The sequence below is a fragment of the Chiloscyllium plagiosum genome, unplaced genomic scaffold (genome assembly GCF_037043375.1).
Source record: "Chiloscyllium plagiosum isolate Xiang-an unplaced genomic scaffold, Cpla_swu_hap1 HiC_scaffold_4, whole genome shotgun sequence".
NCBI lineage: Eukaryota > Metazoa > Chordata > Chondrichthyes > Orectolobiformes > Hemiscylliidae > Chiloscyllium > Chiloscyllium plagiosum.
The window spans coordinates 117,003,185-117,023,895 of NW_028270142.1; the positions used below are offsets into that span (position 1 = coordinate 117,003,185).

At 41.1% G+C, this 20,711-nt stretch overlaps 1 protein-coding gene across 2 annotated transcripts in view; it reads left to right on the forward strand.

The window, feature by feature from the left end:
- Positions 1-20,711, forward strand: part of LOC122548917 (1-phosphatidylinositol 4,5-bisphosphate phosphodiesterase gamma-1-like) — a 206,006-nt gene that overhangs the window by 179,885 nt on the left and 5,410 nt on the right. For both annotated transcript variants that reach the window (XM_043687891.2, XM_043687892.2), the window contains exons 29-30: positions 2,793-2,954; positions 10,898-10,986. In XM_043687891.2, coding sequence (XP_043543826.1) covers positions 2,793-2,954; positions 10,898-10,986 — 251 coding nt within the window. The remainder of the gene's footprint in view (positions 1-2,792; positions 2,955-10,897; positions 10,987-20,711) is intronic.

Here is a 20,711-nt window from a genome sequence, read left to right on the forward strand (position 1 = left end):
AAAAAAAGGAAGAAATCACAATATTTCTTAAATGCTGAGAAGCTGGGAAGTGAGATTGTTTCACAGGGACCTGAGTGTCTTTGGTCACGAGTCACTAAAAGTTGGCATGCAGGTGCAGCAAGTAATTCAAATGACAAATGGAATGAAAGCCTTCGTCACAGGGGGATTTTAGTATAAGAATAAAGACATGCTGTCGTTGTACAGAGCCTTAATTGAGACCTCACCAACTGTGAACTGTTTTGGTTTCTTTATCTATGCAAGAACATACTTGCTATATAGATGGAGTGGAATAGAGGAGAGACTGTGAGTCTGTACTCCCTGTAGTTTCAAAGAATGACAGGTCACCTCTTTGAAACTTATCAGATTCTTACAGAGTCTGACAGGGTGGATGCAGGAGAGATAATCTCAGTTTAAGGAGTAGGCCATGTAAGATTTTGATAAGGAGATATTTATTCACTGAGAGGGTGGATCTTTGGAATTCTGTCCCAGGGCTGTGAAATCTCAATAATCAACCCAATTCAAGATAGTAATTGAGACTTCTGGGGAATAATGACATCAAGAATCACCAGCCAGGGGAACATCCTATCTACATCAACTCTGTTGTGCCTTGAAAGAATTTTATAAGTTTCCATATCATCACCCACATTCTTTGAATTTCTAGGGAATTTAGATTTAGCCTCCTCAATTTCTCCTCATAAGAAAATCCCACCATGTCCAGAATTAATCTAGTCAATCTTCATTTGTACACCCTTTATGATAGTATATCCTTTCTTCAATAAGGGTACCGAATTTGTGCACAGTGCTCCAGATGAAGTGTTAGTAATGAGTTATACAACTGCAGCAAGATTTCTTTCATCCTGTACTCAAATCCCTTTGTGATGAGGCCAACTTAGCATTTGCCTTCCTACTTGCTTACTGCACCTGCCTGTTAATTATAATTGACTTATGAACAAGAACAATAGGGTCTTTCTGGCCACTTGCATTTCCCAGTTACTCATCATTTAATAAGTATCTTGTTTTATTTTTTTTACTCAAGTGAACAATCTTACACATTCACTTTGTCTTTTGTGGCGGCTGCATCCCAGATGGACTAGGCAGGTATTCTTGGCTTCCCAATTAGAGAGGAGGCCACCTTTTTTGCCCCACCATGGTGGAGATTGCAGAAAAACAGATGGGGGCGAGGGGAGGGCTGGGCCACACAACTGGAGAGTTGAGACCTTTGTGGCAATTAATTGACTACTTAAGAACTTAAATTGCAGGAGAGTTGAGGAAGCCGTCCTTGAATCGCCTCACCCAACATTGTTTGGTGAGATGGCGAGAAGGTGAGGAGTATCTCTCCAAAGCCAACTCACCCACTTATTTCCCCTTCTCACTACCCACATCATTATCTCCTGGGATAGGAAAATTCCATATATCGCAAGGAATCTCTAAAAATGAGCCTGCAACAGACCCAGGCATAAAACAGGGAAAACTCCAGTGATGAATTAAATACACCTAAAATATGATTTTCAGGAAGAACGTACTACTTAATTTTGAATTTCCTTTGAATTTCCCAAAATCAGAAGAGCATCTTCTCTTGTGTAATGATTCAGTTTTCTGCACCCATTACTCTGTAAATATACAAAACATGAGTATATACAAAAGCTATAGCCCATCAATGATACACACTGCAAAATATCACTTAATAACTGTCACCACAAAAATATCACTTAATAACTGTCACCACATTGTGAGCTTCCCCCAATTTCATAAATGAATCATTCTAATCATCTTGTATAATCTGCCCTTACTATAATACTTCCAGTTCTGATTTAATGCATATTTGTTTTTCTCAGTGTTTGTCCATTCCCTCGGGAGTCACCTATTTTCTAGCAAAGAGTTTCAGATGAAGAGCTTATGCCCGAAATGTTGACTCTCCTGCTCCTTGGATGCTGCCTGACCAGCTGTGCTTTTCCAGCACCACACCTTTTGACTCTCATCTCCAGCATCTGCAGTACTCACTTTCATATACACTGGCAAAGAGTTCCATATACACTGGCAAATCTCTGAGCCCTCACTATGTTGGCATTCTCCCCTTGTGAGCTTTGTCTGTGCATGTCAACCAGGTTAGGAGTCTAGCAGGCACTGTTGAGTTCCAACAAACAGTTTAGCAAATCTGTTGCTTCCTCTTTAAAAGGAAGAAGTGAGATACTGGTATGAATTGTCACATCTTTATACTGTCCTAGTTGACAGCAGATAAGTGAATGACCAATCATGGGATGCTTTGATTTATATGGCACAGGTTTGCCCTATTCAGTATGTTTACTTACTCAGCTATTGGCAAAATGGGGGGAGAGTCACTGTTGAATGAAGCCCTTTTATACAATGTACATTCTGCTATGAAACATATGTGAGACTCCTCCAGTGATCATGTTGTAAAAAATGCTGTCATTTTTATGTGTATACTTAATGTATTATTCACCATTTACTCAGTTGGTAAATTTTCTGTCCAGTATTGAACTGAGTGGTGCAGACCAGAATGGTCACCAATTTTAGTAGCTGGTCTGTGTTGAGCTCAGCCTAACTGATACAGTTGACCTCAAAAAGAAGGGGAACATCAGCCAAGGTTCCAGCTCCTGGTCACCAACCCTGCTGGAAAAGGCAGGTAAGGAATGTCTGTTTATTGGAATTATGCAGAATGTTCAGGAGAAAATTCAGGTAAAAGGGAGGAGAAAAGTGAAGAGCACAGTGAAAAGAAATGTTTTTGAAAGCATTAGTTGAGTGCATCTCTTTCTGTTTTATGTTTGCTCCAGCGGATAATGGATTAAATCCTGTCTGGCTGTTCAAGCAATTTGTCTTTGACATCAACAACCCCGAGTTTGCCTTTTTGAAGTTCATCGTGTACGATGAGGACATGTTCAGTGACCCCAACTTCCTCGCTCAGGCAACCTATCCTGTTAAATGCCTTAAAACAGGTAACTAGAATCCTAGGAAGAAAAATATTATTTAACTGCTTTTAATAAACTTGACATTGTGAGGGATGATAATTCTGGGATTATACTGACAGCACAGTGCACATTCACATCTGCTAGAGCATGGATTTAGTTCAGAGATATTTGTCTGCCTTGGTTCTCCCTGTGGTGGGCTGGATGATAAAATGAGTGGAATCTAATGTGCTCCCTTTCACCATGATGAGTTTGGTGGTGGGACACATTTAATGCAAGTGGGTAATCTATCACCTGACCAACTCCATCCCATTTAATCCCCAGCTAATGCTCCAGCTAAGTGTCTCATCCTCTGCCCATCAAGGGATAGGGTTTTGCCATGTAGGGAGTATGACAAATAATCCTGTGCAATGTTGTTTGCAGAATCTGTAGTCCCTTCAAAGGCACTCAATGAATGATTGAGGGATCTCGCATTGGGAAATTGAAAAGGGTGATGGGGCATCAGGAGCTGACCTCCCCGAATCTTCACAATCTCAATCTAGCCACTATTCAACTATGGCTGGTTTCCAAGCTTCAAAGTGGGCAATTACTGCCAATGCCATCCCAGTAACACTGTCATTCTGTCAGATCTGCTGACCTCTGACTAGCGGCTCTCAGTGGACAGGTTCCTATCATCAGGGTACTTTACCCTGGAGAAGTCTCGGCACTGTTTAGTAGAGTGCGTGAGGGGTATTTAATACGGCAGCCATTACCAGAAAGATACAAAGTACTGCTCTCATCAACTCTTCAGCTGGTCAGTGAGAACCCCTCATCTCCAGGGCTGCGTATAGCAACAGTGACCCATTTAATTCTGTCCTTCCTGTGCTGGGCAAATGGCTCACTGGGATAATCAGAAAGACTTATTTAAAACTTCAACATATGTCACAGTCAGAGTAAGTCTTTCTCTCTTGGCACTACACATCATCTGCCATCTCCTTTTCCTTAGCATTTACTGCAAAGCTTATGAGCCAGACTGAAAGTGAATTATGGGTGATTTTGTGGGACTTGCATCCCCGAATGTCTCTGTAACTCATTGTTTGATTGATAGATTCTCTGTAGATAAACAGTGACATGGCCACCTACTCAATAGGCTGAATTGATGTGGAATGTTTTGGAGACTGAAGGAGAGTGAAGAATGAAGGGTCGTTGGGATTGGACAGCAAATGCTCACCCAGACAGAAAAGTCAATATCCTTGAATGAATGAAAAAATGGTGTTGGTTGTGGTGGCTTTCTACTGGGCCTCAGACCAAATTAGGAGCATTATGCTTCCAAAGATTTCCCTCTCCTATCTCAGCCACTGTTTTTGTGAACACAGAATTGAGCAACTCAAAGCAACAAACATTTTTTAAAAAATATCACAGCACAGCGTTTAAATGGGACCATGTCTCTGGAGAATAACGCAAAGGATAAGTTTCAATTTATACAAAAGCTATTTTCTGCTTGGGGGTTTGACCCATTTTAAGTTTTATGTCAATGGAAATCGAATGCTGTTTCATCTTCTTGAACATAGGCTGCTTTACTAAATATGCATTATATTTCCCATGCCATTTTGAAATAAACACTATGCACACAATTTATTTTAATTTAATCCATGAATTACATATAAATAAATAACTGTAATACTTGTTAAGAAAAGGTCATTTATATCACAACCACATCACCCAATCTAATACCAAATGGAATCACATGGGGAGACAGTGGAATCCCGACCTACAGTCGGGGAGGTCCTGGCCTAGCATTACAGATAAACACTGCCAGTGAGCACTGATACTCATGGAAACTAGTTTCACATCTTTTCTGTTTTCACATACTGATTCTAAGATTTTGAGGTGCCGTTGTTGGACTGGGGTGTACAAAGTTAAAAATCACACCTCTATGACTCAATATCTCTGTGGCCAGGTTGTAGTCCAACAGGTTTATTTGGAAGCACTAGCTTTCGGAATGCTGCTCCTTCATCAGGTGGTTGTGGAGCATAAGATCATAGGACACAAAATTTGTAGCAAATGTTTACAGTGTGATGCAACTGAACTTATACATTGAAAAGGCCTGGGTTGTTTGTTAAGTCTCTCATCTTAGAATGATTATGTTGGTTTCAGTTTTTTTCATATGTAAATCCCAGAACTTTCTTAAAGTTACATTCTCAAGTAAAATTTAACAATAGGTGCCATGTCGGCCCAGATAATGCATTGAGGGAGTGAGGAGCCATGTGTGAGGCCGTCGGTGCCCCAAAGTTCAGATTGGTTCTAATCTAAAAAGGGATTTACAGAATCTTACATGGATTCCTGTTGTTTTTGAGCAAAATAAAATGTAATTCTGCAAGTACAAATCTGACGGCTGCAGTTACATTTATCCGTGACAGTATTTGTAAGGGTGACCACACAATTCTTGTGGAGACAAAATCCTGTCATCTCACTGAGAAAATGTCATGTTGCGTGGCAGTATCACCATGCTAAATGGGACAGACTTCTAGCAAGTTAAGTCTGGGCATCCATGAGGCGCTGTGGGCCATCAAGAGCAGCAGAAGCATACTCTAGCAACATCTGCAATCCAATGCCCAACAAATGCCCCATTCCATCGAAATGGTAGTCCATTTATGTTGTCCATAGAATCTCTAAAGTGTGGAAACAGACCCTTTGACCCAACAAGTCCACACCGACTCTCTGAAAAGTAATCCACCCAGACCCATTCCTCTACCCTATTATCCTGTATTTACCCCTGATCAATGCATCTAACCTACATATCTCTGAACACTATGGGAAATTTAGCACAGCCAGTTCACCTGACCTGCACATCTTTGGACTGTGGGAGGAAACTGGAGCACCCATGCAGACACAGGGAGAATATGCAAACTCCACACACAGTCGTCACCCAAGGCTGAACTCGAACCTGGGTCCTTGGCGCTGTGAGGTAGCAGTGCTAACCACTGAGACACCGTGCCACCCTTAGCCACTTGACCATTACCATCAGGGAGATCGACCCTGGTTCAATGGAGAATGTAGGAAGGTATGCCTGGATCAGCACCAAGCATATCTAAAAATGAGCTGTCAATCTGATGAAGCTGCAAGATAGTACTAGTTACCTGCCAAACAACATAAACAGCAAGTGATAGAACACGGCTAAGCAATTCCACAACAAAAGGGTCAGATCTAAATACTGTTGTCCTGCCACATTCAATTGTGAATGGTGGTGGACAATTAAACAACTCACTGGAGGAAGAGATTGCACAAAATATCCCCATCCCACATCAATGCAAGGGGCTGAAATATTTGTTACAATCTTCAGCCAGAGGTATCAAGTAGATGATCCAATTCCTCCAGAGGGGCCTAGTATCACATAATACAATCTTCAGTCAATTCAATTCATTCCACATAATATCAAGAAATGGCTAATGGCCGAATATACTGCAAATACTGTGAGTCCTGACAAAATTACAGCAACAGTACTGAAAACGTGTGCTCCACATCTTGCTAATCCCATAGCCAACCTGGATTAGTGGTGCTGGAAGAGCACAGCAGTTCAGGCAGCATCTAAGGAGCAGCGAAATCGACGTTTCGGGCAAGAGCCCTTCATCAGGAATAAAGGCAGAAAGCCTGAAGCGTGGAGAGATACGCCAGGGGAGAGTGGTGGTGGGGAGAGAGTAGCATAGAGTACAATGGGTGAGTGGGGGAGGAGATGAAGGTGATAGGTCAGGGAGGAGAGGGTGGAGTGGATAGGTGGAAAAGGAGATAGGCAGGTAGGACAAGTCCGGACAAGTCATGGGGACAGTGCTGAGCTGGAAGTTTGGAATGAGGGTGAGGTGGGGGAAGGGGAAATGAGGAAACTGTTGAAGTCCACATTGATGCCCTGGGGGTGAAGTGTTCCGAGGGGGAAGATGAGGCTAACCTGTTCCAGTACAGCTACTGTACTGGCATCTACCTGATAGTGTGAATAATTTCCCCGATATATCCTGTACACAAAAAGCAGGACAAATCCAACCCTGTCAATTGTCTTCTCTCAATCATCAGTGAAGTGATGGGAAGTGTCGTCTACAGAACTATCAAGCAGCACTTGCTCAGCAATAACCTGCTCACTGATGCTCAGTTTGGGTTTTGCCAGGGCCACTCAGCTCCTGATCTCATTACAGCCTTGGTTCAAGCATGGACAAAGGAGTTGAATTCTAGATGTGAAGTGAGAGTGACAGACCTTGACATCAAAATGCATTTGACCAAGTGTGGCATCAAGCCCAAGCAAAGCTGGAGTCAATGGGAATCTAGGAAATCTCTCCACTGGTTGAAGTTACACCTGGCACAAGATGATTGGAGGTCAGTGTTTGCACCTCCAGGATTCCCGGCCTCGAGTGAAGGCAGCACGGACTCTCAGTCTCGGGTGAATCCAGCACAGACCCCCAGCCTCAAGTAAAGCCAGCACGGACCCCCATCCTCGAGTGAATCCAGCAAGGACCCCCGGCCTCGGGTGAAGCCAGCACGGACCCCCATCCTCGAGTGAATCCAGCACGGACCCCCAGCCTCAAGTAAAGCCAGCACGGACCCCCATCCTCAAGTGAATCCAGCACGGACCCCCAGCCTCAGGTAAAGCCAGCACGGACCTCCAGCCTCAGGTAAAGCCAGCACGGAACCCCATCCTCGAGTGAATCCAGCATGGACCCCCAGCCTCAAGTAAAACCAGCACGGACCCCCATCCTCGAGTGAATCCACCACGGACCCCCAGCCACAGGTGAAGCCAGCGCGGACACCCCGCCTCAGGTGAAGCCAGCGCGGATGTCCAGCCTCAGGTGAATCCAGCACAGACTCCTAGCCTCGAGTGAAGCCAGCACGGACCCCTAGTCTCAAGCTAAGCAAGCACGGACCCCCATCCTCAAGTGAATTCAGCACGGACCCCCAGCCTCAGGTGAAGCCAGCGCGGACCCCCAGCCTCAGGTGAAGCCAGCACGGACCCCCAGCCTCGGGTGAATCCAGCACAGACCCCTAGCCTCGTGTGAAGCCAGCACGGACCCCCGGCCTCGAGTGAAGCCAGCACGGACCCCCATCCTCGAGTCAAGCCAGTACGGACCCCACCTCGGGTGAAGCCAGCACAGACCCCCAGCCTCGTGTGCAGCCAGCATGGATCTCACCCTTGAGAACTTCAAGGTGAGCCACAGTGCAGTCTTGAGGTGCCTCAGTGGACTCATCTGCTCCATTTTACTTGCTTGCAAGGTCTGTAATTATTAATTTTTTATTATTTTGTTCTTCTAATTTATTCCTAAGATTTGGTACTTTTGTACGTAAGATGCCGCTATAAGTGGTGACTTTGTAAACTTTTCACTGTACCCGTGTGAGTACATGTGAAATAAACTTATTCTAATTCTAATCCAAAAATACCTCAGTGGAGTGTACTAGGTCCAACCATCTCTAGCTGCTTCATCAATGACCTTTCCTCCATCATATAGTCAGAAGTGGGGATGTTCACTGAAGATTGCACAATGTTCAGCACCATTTTCAGCTCCTCAGATACCGATGCAGTCTATGTTCAAACACAACAAGACCTAGTCAATATCCAGGTTTGGGTTGATAACTGGTAATAATAACATTCACACTACAGAAATGCCAAGCGATGACCATCTTCAAAAAGGAGAGAACCTAACCATCATCCTTTGATGTTCATTGGTGTTACCATCACTGGGTCCCCCATTATCAACATCCTGGAGAATACCATTGACCAGAAATCGAACTAGATTAGCCATATAAATACAGTGGCTACAAGACAAGTCAGAGGCTAGGAAGACTGCAAAACTCACCTCCTGACTCCTCAAAGCCTGTCCACTATCTACAGGTACAACTCAGGAATGTGATGGAATACACCCCACTTGCTTGGAAGAATGCAGTTCCAATAACACTCATGAATTTTGACACCATCTAGAACAAAGCATCCCACCTGGTTGGCACCACACCCACCATCATTTAATCCTTCCACCACTGTTGCTCAGTAGAAGCATTGTGAACCATCTGATAGGTGCACTGCAGCAATTCACCAATTCTCCTGAGACAGTATCTCCCAAACTCATGATCACTACCACCCAAAAGGATAAGGGTCGCAGATACATGAGAAAAACACCACCTGCAAGTTCCTTCAGTGTTGCTGGGTCAAACTCCTGGAATTCTCTCCTGCTCCCGAATGACATTGTGCATCTACCTACAGCACATGGACTGTAGCGTCTCATGAAGGTAGCTGACCACCACCTTCTCAAGGGCAAGTATGAATGGGCAATAAATACTGGCCAGCCAGTGACACCCACATCCCATGAATGAATTTTTTAAAATATCAACTTATGCCTCCCTGTCCTTGTCCTCTTTATGCCAACTTTATGTATACCCATGCATCCCCAACCACTCTCTATGGCCACTGATACTGCCCAGGCCAACACATATGTAACCAATGAGCTGTTTTCATTTAAAACCAACCTGTTCAGACATTTTATGACAGACTTCTGCAGCAGGTGGGATTTGAATCCATGTACTCCTGGCCATGTAGTAGGGACATTACCACTGCACCGCTCACTGAATCATTAATGAGCTGTACAATAACAATGGCAAATGTAGTACTCTTGTCAAAAAGCCCACTCCCTCAGAAATATCCTTTGAAAGAACAACTGTTCCTGCAGTCCTAAAAAAGTGTCAATCAGTTAGACAAATATCAACAATAGAGCACATATCTTAATTTTATTGACAGGGGAGATGCCAGAAAGTAGATCTTATTAAAACCACTTAAAGAGGTCAATTAAGCAAAGTCAAGAATTTATGCTTAAACAGCTTCTGCTGAGTTAATGATTTTATTGGTTTGGTCTATAATCTCAACATGCATAAGGACAGGTAGAAACTATTTGCGATTAGAAACATCTTAAGAAAAGGATGCTATATAAGTATAGCTTCTTGTTTTTGAAGCATGGGTTTCTCCCAAAAGGACAACATTCTACTAGCATTTTTAAAAATTTGCTTTTATATCTGTGCATTAGCATTTCATTATTTCTAACATTGACATCCAGGTTTCTTTGCACCTTCACAGTTTCTCAATTCTCACTATTTCTTTTAAGACCACACTTTTACAAATTGTTTGCATCAGGCATGGATATACCATGGATATTTCAGGCAGGATACCACACCTCTCATCTACCTGAAATTAACTTTAAAATATATTCAGAAAATGTCTTTGACACATTCACAAGGGCACAAGGGATGGGAGATAAATGTTGACCTAGCCAGCGGTGTCCATGTTCCACAAGTGAATATAAAAAAATCTTATAATTAGATCCAAATGTCACCACTGGTAAATAATCAAGAAGAAAATTCATCAATCGTGGGAATAAATGCATACCTGTTCTATCACAGGGAGAAGTTTATTTTGCATTATTTGACAAGGACAGCTACTGTTACTGTGATTCTGAACATCTATGGTCAGGGTTGTACATTAACTCTCTTCAAACGCATTTTTGGTTACTGTCAATAGAGGGCTTGATGCTTAAGCTAGGCCCTTGAATCAGTGATATGTCACAACATACATATCATGTTGTTCATGTATCAACATGAATACTTATACATATAAAGACCAATGCTCACTTAGTACTCTCAAATCTATGGAGACCAGTTACTGCATGCATTTAGTTTAAATGCAGTTGCTTCACTGATTATTCTAATTGAGTTGAAACTTTAATTTTATGAATGACCTTGCATACCTTTATACTTAAACTACTGCGTAATTATGCATCTCCATACATCAAACTTGTTGTGTAAATGCCAAGCTGTGTTCACAAATCATAAGTGAGGATGTGTGTGCATGTCTGTGCATGTTTGTGTATGTTGATATTGCGTGGGCTGAGATTGCATTGTACTTTTCTGAGCTGTAGTTGCCACTGACTATCTATAATGCCTTGATGAATGGCAAGATCTTGTTGTATTTACAGGTTACAGATCTGTGCCTCTGAAAAATAGTTACAGTGAGGAACTGGAGCTGGCCTCTCTACTTGTTCACATTGAGATAGTCAATGCTAAGGTAAAGGTTTGTTTTTGAACTATAGTGAACAAATTAACCTTATATGATGTGGATAATGATGGTACTACTCAGTAAAACAAAATTTCTTCACTAAAAAAATCTTATCATGATAATTCACAGATTGGCATCTATCTGTAGCATCATTTAAAATTTAGTTTTATGCAAAGAATCACTCACCTATGTGTATTTCCAAAGTCCATCATCCTTACCCATTGAATCCATTGATATATTCTTATACTTGAGTTCATTCTTCAGAGAATCCTCTCAGTGAAACAATTATCAATGAATCCTTCATATATTTTGTAATAAATCCTCACTCCTCGGGACCAATAATGCAATTGTGAGCACCTGAAATCCTGGAAAGCTTAAAGCAGTGTATGCTCAGGTTGTGTGTTTTGAGTTCAATGCAGCATCCAGCAAACTCCATACTCTGTAATGAGTGTTAACTTTTTTCTCAAGGAGAATGTTTTTAAGGTACATTAGACTCCTGTTCCCTTGGAATGATCTCAATACCTCAGCAGGGCTCCAGTTACTAAGAGCCGCTTTGAAATATCCACATCAGAGGAAGTTTATTTGGGGAAAAAAGTAAGAAATACATATTTTTTTCTCCCTGACCTGAACCATAGCTCTTTTTATCACAGGACTTCAAACTGCCATCTGAGGGATTTCTGTTCCTCCTTCTTTAGAATAGGAGAAATGATGATTTCATCAACTGCTGACAACTGATGCTCAGTCAATGTGTTGCCCTCAGTCTATCAAGTGTTCTGCAGCAAGTGAATCAGAAATTGATTAACTGAAATTTCCAGCATTATCATGACAAGGAACTGCCATGCCACTTGGATCCATACCCAATAGAAACTTACCCAGGGAATCCATTATGAGTAATAATAAGTAATTGTACATAAAGTTCTTTACTCAAATTTCGTGGTCAGTTACAAAGCAACAATTCTCACTTCTGACTGAACAAAGATGAGCACTAAAGTCTCTGTTGAATGAATTTCATCTTTTTCCATGTTAATTTCATTCCTGTAGCAGCTAAAGGGATCTCTAGTGTCCAGTAACAGTAATATAATCAAGAACATTAAGTAGCCAGTTCGTTTCTCAAAGATAGCAAATGAGGGAGTAAATTATTCTTCACTATTTAATCATCTTATTAAGAGCAAAAATAAAGATTTGAGTATGCACAAAAGATTAAGCCAGAACCTGTAATATCATAAACAACATTTTATTAACTGCAATCAAAATACACGGTTGCTATAATATTGGAGAAACTTAAAACTTTTCAAAGATAAACTTAGTTTTCTAGGGCCAGAGTTATTACCTGGTATTAATTATGACTTAGTATGTCATTAAAAATTACAGTTACATCTCATTCAATGAGATGCAACTTTTTCAAATTTTCTTGCGGTGGGATAAACAACATAAAATATGGGAATTCCCATCAACTCAAGAGAAACTTTAAATTTCCATCTGTGAGCACTTAAACTGCTGTTAAGATGCAGAGTATCAATTATAGCAAGCCCCAGATTTCTCTGTTTGGCTTTCCATGTTCAGGTACCAGAGATGCTGGCTGCATTGCAGCATAATGATGCTGAATTGTGACAGTCCAATTGATTCAATAAATCAATCAATTTTACTTTTTAATCCAAACAGAAATGTACTTTGCATACATTGCATCTGTGTTTAAAAAAATCATAAAAATGAATAATAATGACAAAAGAAACAAAATTACACCATCACGGAGATCTAACTTTTGATTCAAATATATATTAAACACCATTCCAATGCAAGAAAAAAAATCATGAAGTGAGTGCCAACTTGAATGCAAATCCAAAAGGGCACTAATGAGTTAATGAACTACCTTGTCCTTGCTCTAAAAGATGGTAACCCTTCCCTGAATGCAACCAGTGGTAATTCTGAAACAAGGAGTGATCATCATTGTTCATGACACTTTTCTTTTGTTAAAATTCTTCAAAAGCAACTTCACCATCTTTCAGCACAAATACAACATTCAGGTCATTGGTACTTATTCTTAGAGTCCATCACTTGGGCGGCATGGTGGCACAGTGGTTAGCACTGCTGCTTCACAGCACTAGAGACCCGGGTTCAATTCCCGACTTAGGCGACTGACTGTATGGAGTTTGCACATTGTCCCTGTGTCTGCGTGGGTTTCCTCCCACAGTCCAAAGATGTGCAGGCCAGGTGAATTGGCCATGCTAAATTGCCCATGGTGTAGGGGTATGGGTCGGTGTGGACTTGTTGGGCTGAAGGGCCTGTTTCCACACTGTAAGTAATCTAATCACTGTGAATTTTAGTGTTCAGAAGTGACAGCAATACCAAGTATAAGATATCATCGATCACTATCAGTGACACTGCTTTGACCATGATGTCTATCAATACTTGTCCCTGGAATGGTATTAATGATGGGATATTATGTCAAGAATTTGGCATTTACAGATTTTTACCCACAAAATTCATTACAAATCGTGGTCACTTATACTCTTCATGTATACCACTGACAATATGATAAGATAATTTTTTTTCTTTGTGAATTTGTTAGAGAAACAAGAAACTTCTCTAAAATATGTGCAAATTAGCACATTTGTAATGGCTCAACAATTGTTTGTTCAGATTCAAACATCAACAGTGATTTCCACTGAGATGTTCTGACAATCTAAGATGGAGATAATTGTTTTTTGTATGATTTCATCTTTTCACCACCAGGGGGAATATGTTCCTGTATCTTCCCTGTAGTACATTCTGGGTAAAGTGAGTCACTGGAGTTGACGTGTGCTCTGTAGCTACTCTGTCTAAAAATGATCATGGGGCTCTTGACCAACAATAAGAGTCAAATGCATTGGACAATCTTTTAAACTGGAGATATCTTGTAACCTTCAAAATTATGATTCTTTCAGTAGATTATTTCATGTGCTCATTATTTAAAAACTGCAGTGAAAAGCTAATATTTGGGCTTTCCTATGTTTTTTTGATCCTTACCATTAACTATTCATGCATTGAGATACTATTAAACTGTCCTTCTGGGAGTTGATGTCCCCTCTGTTTAAAGCATGAGTGCTGCTTGTGATATTTGACATGTTGTGCATTCACTTTCTTCATCCTTTGTGCAAGGGATGACATGAAAAATATGATGTAACCAAGCTCTAAATAAGGTGTCTTATTTCCCATTTTATTAAACACATGTTTTCCTCCATACTTATTGGTACTGGAGCTAAAGATGCCCAGACCTCTTCCTCCTTCCTGGCATGTTATAGTTATAACCCAGTATAAGGAATAGGTATCTATAAACAATATAGGAAAATCATGTGAATGCCTTTTTCGAGGAAAGACAGCCTCAGATTTCAACCCTCACAGGAGTTTGGTAAGGGACTCTTCTATATTCCCCTTTTACCTCTTACAGACCATGTAAGGTTAATACTGAACTGAAAATATGTTGCTGGAAAAGCGCAGCAGGTCAGGCAGCATCCAGGGAACAGGAGAATCGACGTTTCGGGCATAAGCCCTTCTTCAGGAAGGTTAATACTGAATCCCTTATTTAAGGCTGAGAAAGACTGTTATTTGGCCTCTGTGTGAATCAAAGGAGAGAGCAGAAAAGTGAAGCTGATGTTGAAGCTCAGCCATGGTCGTATTGAACTGGAGCAGCCTCAGCAGGGCACACTATTTACTCATCTTCTCACTTACGTTCTGAAGCACAAGTAAAGAATGATCGATGACATGTTGGACTTGGGGAAGGACACTCAGATTTCTGGGACCTACCCAGCTCTTGAGATTGACAGTCATATCACCCTCAAGTAAGGTGATGCTACCACCTTCCTCTGCACCAGTTCACATGCCCAGTCCACTGTGTCCCTCCACCTTGATGGCAAACTCATTTCTGAACTACGATAGTGAGAACTGGAGTACAGGAGAAATGAATTCTCAGGTGTTATTTTTATTGTACTGTGGTACGTTTGAAAGAAGCATGTATCAAAATCACCAAGGAGCTTTTCATTCCTTAACATTGCATATTGTTCTCCTCACGTTCAGCTACATGATTGGAAAGAGGGAAACAGTTAGGTCCAGTGGAATTCATTCCCTGAGAGTCCACCTACAGCACATGGACTGCATTGATTCAAGATTTGAAGATGCCGGTGTTGGACTGGGGTGTACAAAGTTAAAAATCACACAACACCAGGTTATATCACCTGATTAAGGAGCGTCGCTCCGAAAGCTAGTGTGCTTCCAATTAAACCTGTTGGACTATAACCTGGTGTTGTGTGATTTTTAACTTGATTCAAGATGGCAGCTAACCACCACCTTCTCAAGTGAAACTAGAGACTAGCAATAAATGCTGGCCTAGCCAGTGATACCCATATTCCACGAATGAATAAAAGCAAGTTTTTCCCAAATGCTAGTCCTGTCCCATGTCAAATGGATTGCATAGGGCACAGCATCATTCTTATAAACTGCTTTCTTAGCTTGTACAAAGAAAATGGTAATCACAACCGCACATAAAATGTAAAGTAATGAAAACAGGAAATAGACCTATTTTTTAATCTCACATATATGATGTAGTAATGTAGCCTCATTCTACAATCAGGTGCAGTTAGGTAGGACTGTTATCTGGTTGTATTTGGCCATGCATAGAGTTCCTAAACTCAGCCCTGATCTGAAGGAAGTGAGTTGCATTTCTCCAGTAGGGCAAGGATACAAGGTCATGTTAAATAACCTCGATGCACAGGTAGCAGAAAATAATAATGTTGTAAGTAATTAAAAGATCTCCATCAATTTTTTTAAAAATAAAGAGAGAACAGCACCACACATATAGATTAAACCGGAAACCACAAACACACACACACACACACACGCACACACACTCATGCAAACACAGAAACCACCACTTTCAGGTAGAGAGAGTGACACACAGCAGCAGTGGGGTCATTTGTAACTGCTGGAATGAATTACTTCACGATTTATGTCTTTACAATAATGTGATTGAAAACTTACCAAACTATCTTGCTTATATCAACTGTTAATAAACACTGTTCCACAGTTCAGCTAACAGTCCTAGCCCACAACATCTGATTGTCAAATGAGGTTACATTGACAATGCTCCATCAAACATCTTTGCTTGTGTTTCAGAACATAAGATATAGGAAGAGGAGTAGACTGCAAGCCTACTCTGGCTGATCTTCAACATCAGCTCTCATTTCCTGCTCATTTCCTAAATCCCTTTTTTCCATGAGAGATCAAATATCTATGTCAGCTTTAAATATAGGGTGTGATGTTAATCTCCCTGGAGGTGGTAAGGGGGAGGTATAATTGAGGAGTCAGCTCTGATGAGGTACTTACCCACTTCTTGCCACACCATTAATTAGAATGGGAGTAAGGGGTGGGATCTGAGAAGTATACCCTGCCTTGTCTGCTGCCCATGACCCCCACCCCATTAGAAGAGTATAAAATTTCTTCACCCTCTCACTTCTGGATATGCCAACTAGGCTTCAACTGGCAGTCCCTCAGTAGCTCCTGGCCTCTATTTAGGTTCTGGTGATGCAGAACACCAGTATTGAGATCTGTGATAGGTTGAGAATCTTGTCCAATGTGACTGTTCGCTCTTAACCGAATAATTGGCATCTGATCAGCCAAGTTTCCTCAGCAGATGAGTGTGGGCGTGTTAGTCACCATAAAATGCAATGACACTGCACTTTCAAAATCAACTCAGAAAGAATTGCACCCATTCTCAATGATGACACACCCACAATTCTCTGGGGTAGAGTGTTCCAATGATTCATAAACCTTTAAATAAAAACATTTCTCCCATCCTCAGTCCTAAATAATCATTCCCAAACCTTGAGACTGGGTAGACATTACGGCCAAAAGGGCAGGTCAGAGGTGGGAATTCTGTGACAAGTAACTCATCTGCTGCTTCTCAAAGTGTATCTGCTATCTGACATAAGCTAGGAACATAATGGAATAACTTCCATCTGTCTGGATGAGTGTGACTCTGCAAACACTCATGAAGTGGTGGAGGCTGGTACAATTGCAACATTTAAGAGGCATTTGGATGGGTATATGAATAGGAAAGGCTTGGAGGGATATGGGCCGGGTGCTGGCAGGTGGGACTAGATTGGGTTGGGGTACCTGGTCGGCATGGACGGGTTGGACCGAAGGGTCTGTATCCATGCTGTACATCTCTATGACTCTAATGATAATGCAGCCTGCAGCACCTTCGATGTTCACTCCCACCACCATCGAAGCACAACGACAGCAGTGTGTACCATCTACAGGGTGCACTGTAGCAACTCACTAAGGGTGCTTCAGAAGCACCTTTCAAACCCATAACCTTTACTGCATAGAATGGCAAGAGCAGCAAATTCATGGGACACTGCCATGTTCTCCTCTAAATCATGTACTATCTTAACTTGGGGCTTTATTGCTGTTCCTTTAATGCTGCTGGTTCATAAGCCGGACCTCTTCCCTAACAGAACTAAAGGTGTACCTACATAAGTTAAACCAAAGCAGTTCAAGCAGACAGTTCACTACAATCTTCTAAAGGGCAGGATGGTGTGAAATGCTAGCAACAGCTCCCTCTCATGGCAGATTGAACAGGCCAAATTTAATATTTATATATGTCTCTACTGCTTATGTCCTCAGGAATCGTTGCCTATCTAAAAGAATTCTCAATCACAACAATACAAGACTAATTTGTGATTATCTTTCTGTTTTAAATTAATGGTTTGAATTACTGTTTGCAATCTTTGCTGCCAAATTCTCTAAAATGCATGGCAGCTACGTAGTAGTTTATGTTCTCAATAATCAAGAAGTAAACCTTTCTTAGCGAGTTTTGAGAAGATTTGTAGCTAAGGTTGAGGTTCTGGATGTAGGTTTGCTGGTTAGACTGCAAGGTTCATTTTTGGACGTTTCATCACCATACTAGGTAACATCATCAGTGAGCCTCCGGTGAAGCGCTGATGTTAGTGACCCACTTTCTATTTGTTTAGGTTTCCTTGGGTTGGTGACATCATTTCCTATGGTGATGACATATCCTGCGGTGACGATGTCATTTCCTGTTCTTCTCAGGAGTAGTAAATTGACTTGGATTCTATGCGTTTGTTGATAAAGGTCCAGTTGGAGTGCCATGCTTCTAGGAATTCTCACACGTGTCTCTGTTTGGCAAGTCCTAGGATGGATGTGTTGTCCCAGTCAAAGTGGTGTCCTTCCTCATCTGTATTTAAAAATACTCGCCACAAAAAGACATGACCCACTCTCACTAATATCTTTACATACAGATGAGGAAGGACACCACTTTGACTGGGACAACACATCCATCCTAGGACAAGCCAAACAGAGACACGCATGAGAATTCCTAGAAGCATGGCATTCCAACTGGAACTCTATCAACAAACACATTGACCTTATTCCCATTTACCACCCCCTGAGAAAAAGAATAGGAAATTACATCACCACAGGAAATGACATCACCAACCCAAGGAAACATAAACACATAAATAAAAAGCAGGTCATACCATTAGTGCTTCACCGGAGGCTCACTGATGATGATACCCTGTATGGTGATGAAACATCTGAAATCGAACCTTCCAGCTCAGCAAGCAAATTTACATCCAAAACCTTTCTTTTAGTATCCATGGGGTCTCTCTCCTTCTCTAACAACTAATTAAACCCTGACTTGAAACAGTTCACTGTCTCTGGCTCAACTGCTTTTACTGCAGAGCAGGAATGGGTGGGGCAGATTCACAGAATTGTCACAGTGTAGCAAGCGACCATTCATCCCATTGAACCTGAATGCCTCTCTGCACATTTTAACTTAGTACCAAACTTCCTCCTTTTCCTTGTAATTCTGCAAACAATAATCCAATGCTGTCTTCAATGCCTTCACCACAATTCCAGGCAGTGCATTCTAGACTCTAATTACTCACTGTATGAAAAAGCTTTTTCTCATCTCGCATTTGGTTCTTTTGCAAAACACTTCAAAACTATGCCCTCTGATTTTCGATCTAATTTCAAGTGGAAACAATTTCTCTTCATTTACTTTGTCCAAACTCCTAAAGCTTTTGAAACCTTTTGGAACTCTCTCTAATTCATTCACATCTTTCCTATATTGTAATTCCTAGAACTGTACACAATACTCCAGCTGAGACCTAACCAGTTTCTTATATAAGTTGATCATAACCTCCCTGCTCTTGTACTCATTGCCCCTATTTGTGAATACTGTTTGATTTATTAACAGCTACCTCTCTCTACTTGTCCTGACGTCTTTAATTACTTATGTGCATAGACAAGTCTGTCTGCTGCTGCATATCTTTGGACTAGTACCCTTTATTTTAAATTGTCTCTCCAAGATCTTTGCACTGAAGTATATCACTTCACACTTCTCCACATTAAATTTCAACTGCCACCTATCTATCCACTCCAATAATGTGTCAATATATTTTGAGGTCTACGCTGTCCTTCTCACAATTTATGGGTCTTCCAAGCTTAGTGTCATCGACAGACTTTTAAATTGTAGCTTGAATTCCAATATAAATCAAGAAAACTAAGAGTCCCAATACAGACCCCTGGGAATCTCCGCCACAAATTTTCCTTCAGCCCCAAAAATATCCATTAATCATTACTGCTTGTTTCTTATCCTTCTGTCAATTTTATATTCAAGTTGCTGCTGTCCCTTTTTTTCCTTGACCTGTAATTTGCTCCACAAGTATTTTGTGTGACACTGTATCGAAATCCTTTTGGAAGTCCACATATTCCCATGTCAACAGCCATCAATTCCCTCTGTTACTCTTCAAAAAACTGAAGCAAGGTAGTTAAACACAATTTTCCTTGAATAAATCTATCCTGAAAACTTTGAATCAATCTATATTTTTAATGTTACTACAACGTGACTAATAATTTCTTGTAGGTTCCCCAGCATCAAAGTTAAATAGCCTGGTCTGTCATTGCTATGCTGTTCTTTACAACTATTTTTGAACATTGACATAATGTTTATAATTCTCTATTCATCTGGCACCATCTACAAATCCAGGAGAGATTGAAAAATAATTCCTAGTGCTGCAGTAATTTCTACTCCCAATTTCTTCAATATCTTTGAATGAATCTTACCTTGTCTGAGTATTTTGTCAACTTTAAGTACTGAAAGCATATCCAATACTTCCTCCAGATCAATTTTAAACACCTCAAGTAATGGAGTTTCCTCCTCTGTCACCATGTCTGAGCAGCAGCTGTCTTGTAAGTAAAAACAGATGCAAAATATACATTTAACGCCTTAGCCATGCTTCTTGCCTCTAAACGTAAATATCCTTTTGATCCCTAATCAGCACATTCCTTCTTTTACTACTGTTTTGCTATTGATGCGCTTATAGAAGGCTTTGGGATTTCCTTTTAGTTTAGTTGACAGTCCTTTTTTTCATCATCCTTCTTTGTTTCTCGTATTTGCTTTTTCTCTTCCCTTCTGAACTTTCCATATTCAGCTTGGATCTCAGCTGTATTTCCTATCAGACACCTATCATAGGCATCCTTTCCTTGATGAGGGAACACATCTTGACTGTACCCAGTCACTTTGAAGGTAACCTGTTTTACAGCTACTATTTCTCCTGTCAACATTTCATTTCAGTCTATCTTGTCCAGCTCTGCTCTTGCCCCATTGAAATCTGCTGCCTGCTAATTGATTATTCTAACTCTAGATTGACCCATGGCATTTTGCACCATCATCA